This window comes from Gymnoscopelus braueri, assembly GCF_963280865.1.
Source record: "Gymnoscopelus braueri genome assembly, chromosome: 12".
In the NCBI taxonomy this organism is placed as follows: Eukaryota; Metazoa; Chordata; class Actinopteri; order Myctophiformes; family Myctophidae; genus Gymnoscopelus; species Gymnoscopelus braueri.
In genome coordinates, this window is record NC_137614.1 from 9,158,653 (window position 1) to 9,171,152 (window position 12,500).

Sequence of the window (12,500 nt, forward strand, 5' to 3'; positions counted from 1 at the left end):
CCTCCGGTTAGTGCGAGCGTTGCTTTCAAAACCTTTTAGTAATGAAATCATAATGAAGTAATAATGCATCCTTAGAGAGACAGAGAGAGACACACAGAGAAAGTCTTTGTGTGTATCTGTATGCCTATACTTATGTCTCTAGGAATCTGTGTGTGTTTATCTTCATGCCTGTACATGTTTGAGTGTGTGCGTGCGTGTTTTGTGTACGTGTAGGTTGTGTGTATAGGCTTAACATGTGGTCTGTGCGTATGTAAATGTTGTGTGATAGATAGACGATAGATACCCTTATTGATCCCGCGGGGGGGGCAGGCGGCAGAGACAGCACAACAGTAAAAGTTACAGGTACAGGTACACCCACGCATTCACTCAGAGACCTGTTCACATCATCAACTCTATACGTTTCATGCACTCAACAGCACCACACTACATGACATCATACACACCTCATGCTGAGGACCTCAATGGAAACAAGCTGTAAAGCTTTTTTGCGTTATCCTTTTGATTATGGTGGGTCAGATGTGGGCAGTGGTGGAAAGCAACTAAGTACATGTACCTAAGTACTGTACTTAAGTACAATTTTGAGTTACTTTTTACTTTACTAGAGTATTTACAATTTGCAATACTTTCACTTCTACTACTTTCATACTCCACTACATCTCAGAGGCAAATATTGTACATTTACTCCACTACAATTATATGAAAACTTTAGTTACCAGTTACTTTGCAGATATAAATTATTATATTATAAAACATTCATTAAAAACTTTAGCCATATATTATACATAGGCTATTTGAAAATAGGCGATCTACAAGCTCACAACGCGTCGCATCGTGACGTGTTATGAGCTTGTAGATCGTCTATTTTCAAACATTAGTACTTTTACTTTTGGTACTTTAAGTATATTTGGATGCCAATACTTTTGTACTTTTACTCAAGTAACATTTTGAACACAGGCCTTTTACTTAAGTACAATATCCGAGTACTTCTTCCACCACCGGATGTATGTTACATGTGACATAATGTTTATTTCATGATCAAAAATATATCAATTAATCAATACAGGCCATAGAACATCACAAGAAGGACACACCCTTAAACTAATATTGATAAAAAGTATACAGACTTATACACCCTATAGGATTATCCCGTCAAAGACACCGTCAATACATAATAAAGTACACAGACGTATATACACCCTATAGATATGTATGCACGTGTATCTTGTGTGAGCACGTGCACGGTCTGTGTGTGTCTGTTAATGTGTGCAATAGGTGCCAACGGGTGGGAGTCAGAGCACAGGCAGTGGGACCCTGCTGGGCAAAGAGAGTACTGCATGTTCCTCATTAATACCATGTGGAGCAAACTGCTGTTGATCTGCCTGGCAGGCAGTCACAACGCTGGTCCATACTGCTCTGAAACACTGGTGAAAAGTAACTAAGTACATTTACGCAAGTGCTGTACTTGTACTTCCATTTTATGATACTTCTGCTCCACTACATCTCAGAGGCAAATATTGGCCTTGGCGCTGGGTCCCAAATATGTACATGACCATTTATGGTTATAGCGGTCGGATCTGTGGCTCTGGACAACCGGATCTCTGTATCTGTCAGTCCTTGTCCCTTTTATGCCCATATATGGAGATCGCTGATGTCATCACTATATGCCCATACGTGGGCATGATCCCTTTTGTGCCCATATATGGAGCTGACTGATTTGCTTGCGGCTGATGCCATGACGACACATTGAGGTTAGACAACACACTCCATATTTGGGCGTAGCTGCATTGGGAACTCCTTATATGGTTGTGGCTGAGTCAGAGTGGCGTTAGAGGTCCACCGGCCCTCCCATTAGTCAATTTAATATAGGATTGCTATGTAGATTGGCAATTTTTTGGCTGTGCTTAGGATTTCCTACAAATTTTGTAGGAATCTACATTTTCTTTTACAGTGGGCGGGGGGCATTCGGGCAGGTGGCTAAATATGTATTTTTTACACAATAAAAAAGGTCCCGTGGTCTTTGATGGCCAGATGTGAGTTATTGGGGGCTAAGAAATTGCCGGGTTATTGTGTAAAAAAAGACATATTTAGCCACATGCCCGAATGCCCCCGCCCACTGTAAAAAAGATCGCGATAATTGCTAAAACTATAGAAAGCAGTAAATGAAAAAACATTTACACTCACCTTTTATTTACTTTAATTACAAGCTAAAACATAAACCTTGGTTGTAAAAAAACAAAGTTGTCCTTTAAGAAACACAATCGGTGTACTTCTTACACCACTGCAAACTGGTCTGAACTGGCAGGGAGTCAGAGCGCTGATCCACATGCCACACTGAACCAGTTCAGTGGAGTTATTTCTAGGCCTGAACTTTAGCCAGAAACCAGTGGAATACAGATGCATAACCCATGCACGTGCACACATGTTATTTGTATGTGTTTTTGTGTCGTGTGTGTGTGTGTGTGTGCGCGCACATGTGTGTGTGTGTGTGTGTGTGTGTGCGTGTGTGCAACTTGTGAAATGGGACATTCTGCATAATGAGAACAACTTTATTTTGATGCCAATACTTTTGTATTACTTACTTTTGTAATTTTTGTGTGTGTGTGTGTGTGTGTGTGTGTGTGTGTGTGTGTGTGTGTGTGCGTGTGTGTGTGCGTGCGTGCGTGCGTGCGTGCGTGCGTGCGTGCGTGCGTGCGTGCGTGCGTGCGTGCGTGCGTGCGTGCGTGCGTGCGTGCGTGCGTGCGTGCGTGCGTGCGTGCGTGCGTGCGTGCGTGCGTGCGTGCGTGCGTGCGTGCGTGCGTGCGTGTTTGTGCCTTACTCAACGTCCTCGGTGTGTTTTTATTTAAATGTGTCATTGTGTTCTCATTTCCCCCCTCGTGTCCCCACCTCTGTTTCAGTAAATTTTTTATGGTTGAATTAACGTGATGTTTTATGACGCCCTTGTTAAACAGAAAAGCCTGTATATAACCCAGGCCAGGATTCCTGCAGTCAACTGCACCCCATGTTCAGCTCAATCATACATCAACACTTTTAAGTCTAGAGTGTTAATTTGAACTCTGAGAGTATACACATGGAACCAAACGCACCCTTTTTTTCGGGGCCCACGCGTATACCGATAAACGATTTGATTGCTGTTTTCCATTTTATCACAGATGTTGGTTTTAATTGAATATGGACCACTAACAACTCCCTTGGCAGTTTCTTTCCATGCATCCTGTAACTCCTGTCTATATGAAAGCCCCACAACAAGAAACGTGACTCATGTTTAACTCCCATGAGCTTCAAAGCCATTTGGAGGAGAGTCGTGGGGTCTCTTGGCGTGTGAGCGGTCGGAGTTGATTGATTCAGACACGTTAATGAGTGCTGGGAAGTGCAGCGCTGCTGATGTGTCTATGTCAGCATCCACGGCGCCCGTACAGTACTTAAGTACATTTACTTAAGTACTGTACTATATTAACTAGCACAATTTTAAGGTATTTGTACTTTACTTGAGTATTTCCAATTTCCAATATGTTTACTTCTACTCCACTACATCTCAAAGGCAAATATTGTACTTTTACTTCACTACATTTATTTGAAAACTTTAGTTACTACTGTAGATTTGTTTTATTATTGTAACATATATTCTGCCTATTTAAACATTGGCTATTTGAAAATAGCTGATCTACAAGCTCGCGACGCGTTGTGAGCTTGTAGATCTGCTATTTTCTGTAACAGAATATTTCTACATTGCAGTATTGATACTTTTAAATTAAAAAAATGTGAGTATTTGTTCCACCACTGCTCATGCCCCCCCCCTCTCCTCCTCCTTGCACCTCATTGGTTCGCCCTCTGGCTGCAGCTCCGCAGCCATTGGCCCGCAGCGGTATCTGACGGCGTTCGATCTCCATTGGTCGTTCCACAATTTATGGGCTGTAATAAGCGGTGCCTCAGGAACAGGAAATGAGCTTTCTGTCCTGTTGTGAGCATGCCTGCCCCCCTGTAAATGCACAACAGCTGCATAGGATCTGTTATGCCCCCCCCCCCCCCTACTACCTTAAAAAACACCATTGTTACCACCTTGTGACGTGGAATTCTGTATGAATCAGCAATTGATGAAGCAAGATGTTGCGATAAAAGAAGGTTAGCCAATGGAATACAACCACCCTAAGGACTACTAACCAGTTTTCTGCACCGAGTAGACCTCTAGACCTACTGCACATATGAACAGAGCTGCTATACCTTTAAACACATTTTAACTCTGAGGCTTTCTTTTTGTACTATTTAAATCATTTTCAGAAAAAATGCTGCTAATTGCCCCAAAAATGACTGCAAAAGATTGCTGCTATTTGTTTCAAAAAGCTTTATACCCTGTATATATAACATGTATTTAACGACGCAATGTGACATAGCCAGTGGCGCAGCCAGAGCGCTAGTATAGGCTGGGCCTAGACGGGTGCGGGTGGGCGTTTTTTGGGGCGGATTTTGTTACTTTTTTACGTTTTTTTTAACTTTATTTCGGCTTTAGGGTTAGGGTTAGGTTAGGGTTATGTTATTTAATTCATATTTTTGCCTGATTTTACCGATTTATCAAAAAAAATATTATAAAAAAATAAAATATTTTTTTTACAAAATTGATTGGGTGGGCCAGCTTTCTATGTGGGTGGGCAACGGCCCAACCAGGCCCACCCATAGCTGCGCCCCTGGACATAGCTCTGTTTAACACAATTCTGTACCGCCTCCAACTGTATACAGTATACTTTCCCAATTTTCTTAAACTGTTTTTTTTATATTTTGACACTTGCTTTGGAGCTTTCAAAGGAGCTTTATTGGCACGAGAACATACTTTATGTTCTCATGCCAATAAAGCTCCTTTGAAATTGAATTGACATTGAGGAGTTGGAGACAAAGGTGGTGGTGGTTATGCTTTAATATGCATGATAATATCATGGGGAGAAGTACAACAACACTCAGGTCGGTGGTACAGTACAGTAGTTCTGCCAACGAGCACAGGGATCAGACCATAGTTATTCTCTATCTGCTACAAGGACAAGCTGAACCATAACAAGACAGGCTGTACCAAAACAATAGGCCTAGCGGAGAGATCTTTGTTCCTATCCAAGCTACGAAATATCATGTCATATATCATTAGGCACAACGATGAACAACATGAGGTACTGTGAGTGAAGGTTAGATATAAACCATAATAAGAATATAATACAATTCTACCAATATGATTCTTCCTCACTTGCTCCACTGTGGCCCTAGTACTATAATTCTGTCCCTCGACCAATCCTAGAACAGTGGTTCTCAAACTTTGTAGTGTCAAGGACCCCCAAATTGATACGTATTTGGCCGTGGACCTCCATCTGAAACGAGTTTGTGCAAGTAATCCCCAGAAGACAAGATTTATGTTAAAAGAAATTCAAGATTATTCCACTATTTCCAAACATTTTCAATACTTAAAGTTGTACAATGCAGAATCCCAAATAACGATTTTTAGCAACCTCTGCTGGTCACTACCGTCACTGCATACAATTTCCGTAATCCTCGATTACCCAGAATTCCATTCGTTTTCACGGAAGCCGGAAGCGTTTCAAAAAGCGATCTTTTAATTGTTTTATACTATCTACGGATCGTTTCTCTTAGCCAGTGGAGCATTAGTTACCATGAGCTGTGCTTTCTTTTTCTGTTCTTTTTCGATCTTCCAATCCTACATTCTCTTAACATCAGCGTGAGGTTCCTTTTTGCTATTACCGCGGTAGTTCCTGGCCAAACAGGAAACCGTTGCGGTAGTTCCTGGGGACGTCGGCCACGACGTCATGACGTTGGCCAGGAACGTCATTTTCCCGGGAAAGTCCCCCCGTGCACGTTCAATAGAAAATATATAAATAAAAGGCTTCCGGGGGTGAAATTCATGGAGTGGGTGTTGTGAAACTTTTGCCACTGACAAAAGATATACAATTTAACTTTAGTTTTGTTGAAAACGTTACCTAGTATTACTTTAACTTTTTTTTTTTTTTTTACAATTGCGGATGTACAGCTTGCAGCACAGCACGAAGTGACACGCTGTGAGCTTGTAGATCTGCTATTTTTGAAAAGCCAACGTATAAATGGATAAAGTGGTTCAAATGATTCTGATGCTGTATTAACACATTTTACTGGGGGACCCCCCTGGAACCTCCCCTAGGACCCCTGGGGGGTCCCCGGACTCCACTTTGAGAACCAATGTCCTAGAACACCTCCCCATTAGTTCTGAACAATCTGTTCCATCGCCCCCCCCCTTCACAGCACCCCCCGCACAACCAAACACCTCTGCCCCCATAAGCCTACCCCTAAACCCTCATATTATCTCACTTTGTGTACCCCCCAGGGTTCATTATTTCTATTCCCCACTCTCCTACTATGGATTATTATTCCCCCCTTCAGTGTAGCCTCCCGCTCTGAAACCCCCCCCCCCACATCCCCACCCCAACAGGCCAACAGGCCAATGTCGGCTCCAGCTGTGGGAGTCCAGCAGAGGCAGAGCTATAAAGCAAGAGGCCCTCATCAGTCTAGATGCCCTGGAGGCAGAGTGAAAGTGGCAGGCCCCGTCTCTATTCCTAAGCCTGTGCATTGTAAAACACTTCTGCAAGTGGACAGGTCTTTGGATCTGGAGAGTGACGCCACCTCCGCCGGCCTTGTGTTCGTGTTCAAGTGCCTGTCTCTCTCAAACTGTGTCTGTTCTCTGTCTCTGTCTGTCTCTCTGAATGGGTTGCGAATCTGTTTGTGATTCAGTGTGCCTTATTATTGACGCTAGTGGAATCGATAATAATGCCAGCATTTGAATTACAAAGGATGAATTTGATAACGTTAAAGTAACAATGTTTAGCATGTGTTGGCATGGAAAATATGCAAAGTCTGAATGACAATATGCTAATTTGACTTAAACTTAACTCTCTCAGTCCCACGCCTCAGTGCCTCAGTGCCACGCCCCGAGATATCCCGAGTTTTTCCCGAGTACCCTCCGTGCCAGCACGAGAAATCCCGAGTTTTTACTTTTGACTGTGGTCGCGCTATTCTGTTTATTTTTCATGATCACTTTCGCTTCCTGACTCCTTCAGACTCATTGGGTTCCGGTTTCATGACGCAGATTCCGTTTCCGGTTCTCATTTCTTTCCCGCGGTCATTTTTGGCCAGAATAGGGAAAGTCACGGTTTTTCACACGGTATAAAAAACAAACGGAGAGGTCCACGTCTACTCTCTTTGGTCTGGGTGACGATCAGTCATCGTAGTCGTGTATCGCATCGTAATTTAGCCCGATCAACGATTGTCGAAAATGTCAACATCCGGTTATGACCGGATGTGACGTGAGCCTGTTTGGGAGGGGGCGAGTGAGCCAGCGAGGTCATCAATGTGTCGATTTGTTGCTCTCTACTGGTAGAACTGTATTATGGGTTTAAAAACCCAATCAGATTATTTATTTGAATGAAAAATTTAAAAATTAAAAAATTAAAAAAAACGCAAATTTCTGGCACTGGGGGAGTACTTTATGAAAATACTCTTGGCACTGAGAGAGTTAATAGCAATCTCTCTCTCGCTCTCTCAGTGGTGGAAAAAGTACTCAAATTCTTTACTTAAAGGGATATTTCACTTTCAAAAAAACTTTTGGTCATTTTATCGTCTACTCAGGCTTTTGTGAGCCCCCGAGACCGTTTTTAAGTTGCTTGATTCAGTATTTAGATATTTGATATTAATTTTATCAGACACGCCCCCTTCCTATACAAACCCATTATGACTTCAAACTAAAATTTTAACCTGTTAGATTCATCAAAAACACCCGTCCTTGGTTCTGCTGACTCACCCTGCCCTCCTAATACGCGAGGGGGCCGTGTTTTTTCGATTACTTTTTTCATTTATTTTATTTTATTTTTTTAAAGTATTAATTTTTTTTTAGTTTAAAAAAAATATATAAAAAATAAAAGAAAAAAAAAATCGAAAAAACACGGCCCCCTCGCGTATTAGAAGGGCAGGGTGAGTCAGCAAAACCAAGAACGGGTGTTTTTGATGAATCTAACATGTTAAAAATGGAGTTTGAAGTTATAATGGGTTTGTATAGGATGGGGGCGTGTCTGATAAAATTAATATCAAATATCTAAATACTGAATCAAGCAACTTAAAAACGGTCTGGGGGGTTCACAAAAGCCTGAGTAGTCGATAAAATAACCAAAAGTTTTTTTTAAAGTGAAATATCCCTTTAAGTAAAAGTATCAATACTGCACTATAGAAATACTCTATTACAAGTAAAAGTCCTGAATTCTAAATTTACTTGAGTTAAAGTACAAAAGTATTGGCATTAAAATGTACTTAAGGTACCAAAAGTTAAAGTACCAAAATGTTTGAAAATAGCAGATCTACAAGCTCACAACGCGTCGCGATGCAACGCGTTGTCAGCTTGTAGATCGGCTATTTTCAAATAGCCTATGCATAAAACAGGGCTAAAGTGGTTAATGTACGTTTCATAATATCATCATTTATATCTGAAAAGTAATTAGTAACTAAAGTTTTCAAATAATTGTAGTGGAGTAAAAGTAAAATATTTGCTTCTGAGAATGTAGTCTAGTAGAAGTAAAAGTATTGGAAATACTCCAGTAAAGTACAAATACCTCAAAATGGTACTTAAGTAAATGTACTTAGTTACTTTCCACCACTGCTCTCTCTCCCTGTCACTCTCTTTCTTTGGTCTCACTCTGTTCAATGTCCCAGTGAGTCTCAACATGACTTGACGTCCCTCTTATGTCCCCCTTTTCTCTCTCCACAGTGCCCTGGAAGAGTTGGACCTGTCCTACAACCGCTTCACCACCGTGCCCTCGTACCTGCCGCGCTCCCTGCGTCAGCTCAACCTCCAGCACAACTCCATCAGCCGCATCGTCTCCAACGTGCTCCATCACCTCAAGCCCGGCCTGGAGGCCCTCCGGCTGTCCCACAACGACGTGGGCGACGAGGGCATCGAGCGGCTCTCTTTCATCGGCCTGTACCGCTCGCTGCAGGAGCTCCTGTTGGACAACAACCGTTTGAGGACGGTTCCCCCGCGAATCTGGCTGTTTAAGAAACTGCAGGTTCTGCGGCTGGACAGCAACCACATCAGGTAGGACCCAGTGTTGATTTTGACAGCAAAATTGTATTTAGTTTTAGTGTTAGTCTTTTGAATAAAGTTCCATTTAGTTTTAGTCATATTATAATCATCTGAAATGTTTTAGTTTTGGTCTAGTTTTAGTCGACTAAATATCATAAGATTGATTTAGTCGACTAAAATGTATGTTGTCGGTGCCTTGATGGCGTCGTAATGGCTGATTTTACACTCAGTTGCGTGCTGAAAATAGCCGATCTACAAGCTCACAACGCGTCGCGCTGCGACACGTTGTGAGCTTGTAGATCTGCTATTTTCAGAGCGCAACACACGAGTGCGACCAAACATAAAATGACTTGTCTTTTAGTTCTACTGGATCTCGTCTCCACTATAGTCCCCCCCTAACGCTTTAGTCTAGTTTTTATTTGTTGACGAAATTGTCAATATATTTAGTTTTAGTTTTAGTCCTCATAGCTTAGTTTTTATTTCGTTTTCGTCAGTGAAAAAAGGTAGTCGACGATTTTTTTTGTCATAGTTTTAGTCGACGAAATCAACACTGGTAGGACGGCAAACATGTGTTATATCGTTGTTGTTGTTGGGCGGAAATCTCCAAATGTCCAAAGCGATCCAATGTAGATGTTATTTAGTCACAAGCTCTTCTGTTAATACCACTAATTCAGTGGTTCTCAACCTTTTCAGGCCAGGCCATGACCCCCACCCTGACACGCACTTGGAATTGTAGGAGTTGAGGCGTTACATTTAGTTTGACTCAGTTCCACAGATAAAACATTTGTAAATAGCTGATTTACTCAGCTATCAGATCAGATATCAGATCAGATATTTTCAAAATGTTTTCCTCTTTCTTGTTATTTGACAATTTGGCAATGTTTGACCTCATTTCATTTATTTTCTTTTTTTTAGGTTTTAAAAGTCCTTAAATTGTCACTTTACTGTCATCTGGGGAACGACGTACCGGTTGAGAACCACTGCACTAATTGGTTAAATATTAATAAAACCCACAGGCACACTTAACACATTGGGTGCCAGAGGTTTATTAAAATATTATACGTTGAGTGCCAGCATTTCTTCCATCCACTTGCGTTATACATTTCGTGCTGTGAGAAGCCCTGACGCGGAAGTGCATGTAAACAAAGCGTGCGTGCGAGACGGCGGAGGGTCCCGACTAACGCCTGGAACAATAATATTTCCAACGCGACCCTCCATTGCAGCGTGATCGCCGATCGAAAACGGCTCGTTTCCACCACATTAAAAAGAAATGGAGATATTAAGCTTTTAATCAAGGAGATAACATTGAAAACGCCGACCGGAAGGATTTTTGACATGGAGCCACATCCAGCTTCTTCTTCTCAGAAACTGCTTGGGTGATGTCAAAGTTTCGTTTTAGCGCCCCACGTGGCCCACATGTATAAAAATAGAATTGGGTCAAAAACGGTCCGGACCGTTTTCGGCACTTCTCGTTTGGACCCTCAAAAACGGTCCGGACCGTTTTTGGCATTCAATGTGTTAAAGGACAACTTTGTTTTTTTACAACCAAGGTTTATGTTTTAGCTTGTAATTCAAGTAAATAAAAGATGAGTGTTAAAAAAAATTCATTTACTGCTTTCTATAGTTTTAGCAATTTTCACGATTTTCTTTTACAGTGGGCTAAATATGTATTTTTTTTTACACAATAACCCAGCAGTTTCTTTATTATTATTTACAGTAGCTCTTCTAGCCCCCAATAACTCACATCTGGCCATCAAAGACCACGGGACCTTTTTTATTGTGTAAAAAAATACATATTTAGCCATCTGCCCGAATGCCCCCGCCCACTGTAAAAAAGATTGCTAAAACTATAGAAAGCAGTAAATGAAAAACAATGTACACTCATCTTTTATTTACTTTAATTACAAGCTAAAACATAAACCTTGGTTGTAAAAAAACAAAGTTGTGCTTTAACAAATTTCAACCTGGCGTCCCTATTTTGGGCATGTAGCCTACAAGTGATGCGATGCGTTGTGAGCTTGACTATCGGCTACTGTTGGGCGTCGACATCATATGATGAAGAATAAAATGTATTACGAATCATTATGAAAATAAATATCATAAAAAGATTAAATATGGACATTCAAGGCTTCTGCTCGACAGCAACAATGCATTCAGCATGATAATGTGGAAGTAATACCACTAGCTATATATGACATTGAGGGGCTTTGTATAAGGAGAAAAATTCATCTCAGGGATTCCATGTTTATGTGGCACCCTACAGGAACGCATTTAAAAGTGTTTGACTAACATTGTCGTATTAACCAGCTCTGTGGGTTGTGGTTGAGTGTCTGCCCGTAGATTGGGTGGTTGGGGGTTCAATCCCAGGCCGAGTTATACCAAAGACTACACAAATGGTACCCAATGGCTCCCTATTAATTGCCGTTCAGCATCAAGGGTTGGATTGGGGGCAAGTCCACTAGCATCATGTCCAGAGGGTGTACTTGTACATCAAGCTGTCTCACGTTACAGAAACAGGAGATGAACTTTGCTCAGGAACCATTAGTTCCCAAGGCTACGTATTTACGTTGTAGTATAGAGGGGGGTCTATGTGAACGCTACCATGTCTGACATTCATGGACGTTAGCCTCCCATACTGTACAAACCAAGTCAAACAGTCGGACCTCCTCATAGCTTTACCATATGTTTGTTATCATGGTCAACAACCATAATGGATGCACATACCTCCACTGTGAAACCCATCAGTACACTAGAGAGAAGTGTTAACGGTCTCAACTGGTCACCAGGGGCAACCTCTCCCCGAGGCTTCGTAGCAGCCAATCAGGGGGCTCCGTATGGATGAGAGAACCTCCTGTCTCCTTCCTGCTTGTGCTTGGAAAACAAGGGTCCAATTAGAGCCCTGGGAAGCATAATCTCACACTAATCACCCAATCACAGAGCTTGTTTTGGCAGGGTGCCCAGAAATGCCCATTATGCAAAGTTTGCCAATGCATTATTCTTCTTTGCCCAAGTGTGCAGTGTTTTAGATAAAATTGGGAATAAAAAGTTTGATAGACTAATTAATAAAGCAATAAGCCACAAGAGGCTGTGGTTTACCATGGATTTTACAATGGTTTATAGTGCACAATGTCCTCTTAAGGCGAGCGCATGCTCCTTCTGATGTCGGAAAATCTTCCGGGTCGGACAGGGTTTCCGAACCATAGTTCGGAGAGTCAGGACAGGATGAGGCTGGAGAGTCAGCCAGCCTCATCCTTCTCTCTCTGAGACCGTCCATCAGAAGTTCGGAATGACGTCAATTCTGTAGTTATATCACCTTTTCCGAAGAAAAGTTCAGAAATTGGAAGCAGCGTGTACTGGGCTTTAGCCGGTCAAACATCACGGTACACCACAGCCTCATGCGGCTAATTGC

At 41.9% G+C, this 12,500-nt stretch overlaps 1 protein-coding gene across 2 annotated transcripts in view; it reads left to right on the forward strand.

Annotated features, from left to right (window-relative positions):
- Nucleotides 1-12,500, forward strand: part of LOC308096797 (extracellular matrix protein 2) — a 35,505-nt gene that overhangs the window by 19,663 nt on the left and 3,342 nt on the right. For both annotated transcript variants that reach the window (XM_080444261.1, XM_080444262.1), the window contains exon 9: nucleotides 8,777-9,103. In XM_080444261.1, the coding sequence (XP_080300387.1) occupies nucleotides 8,777-9,103 (327 nt within the window). The remainder of the gene's footprint in view (nucleotides 1-8,776; nucleotides 9,104-12,500) is intronic.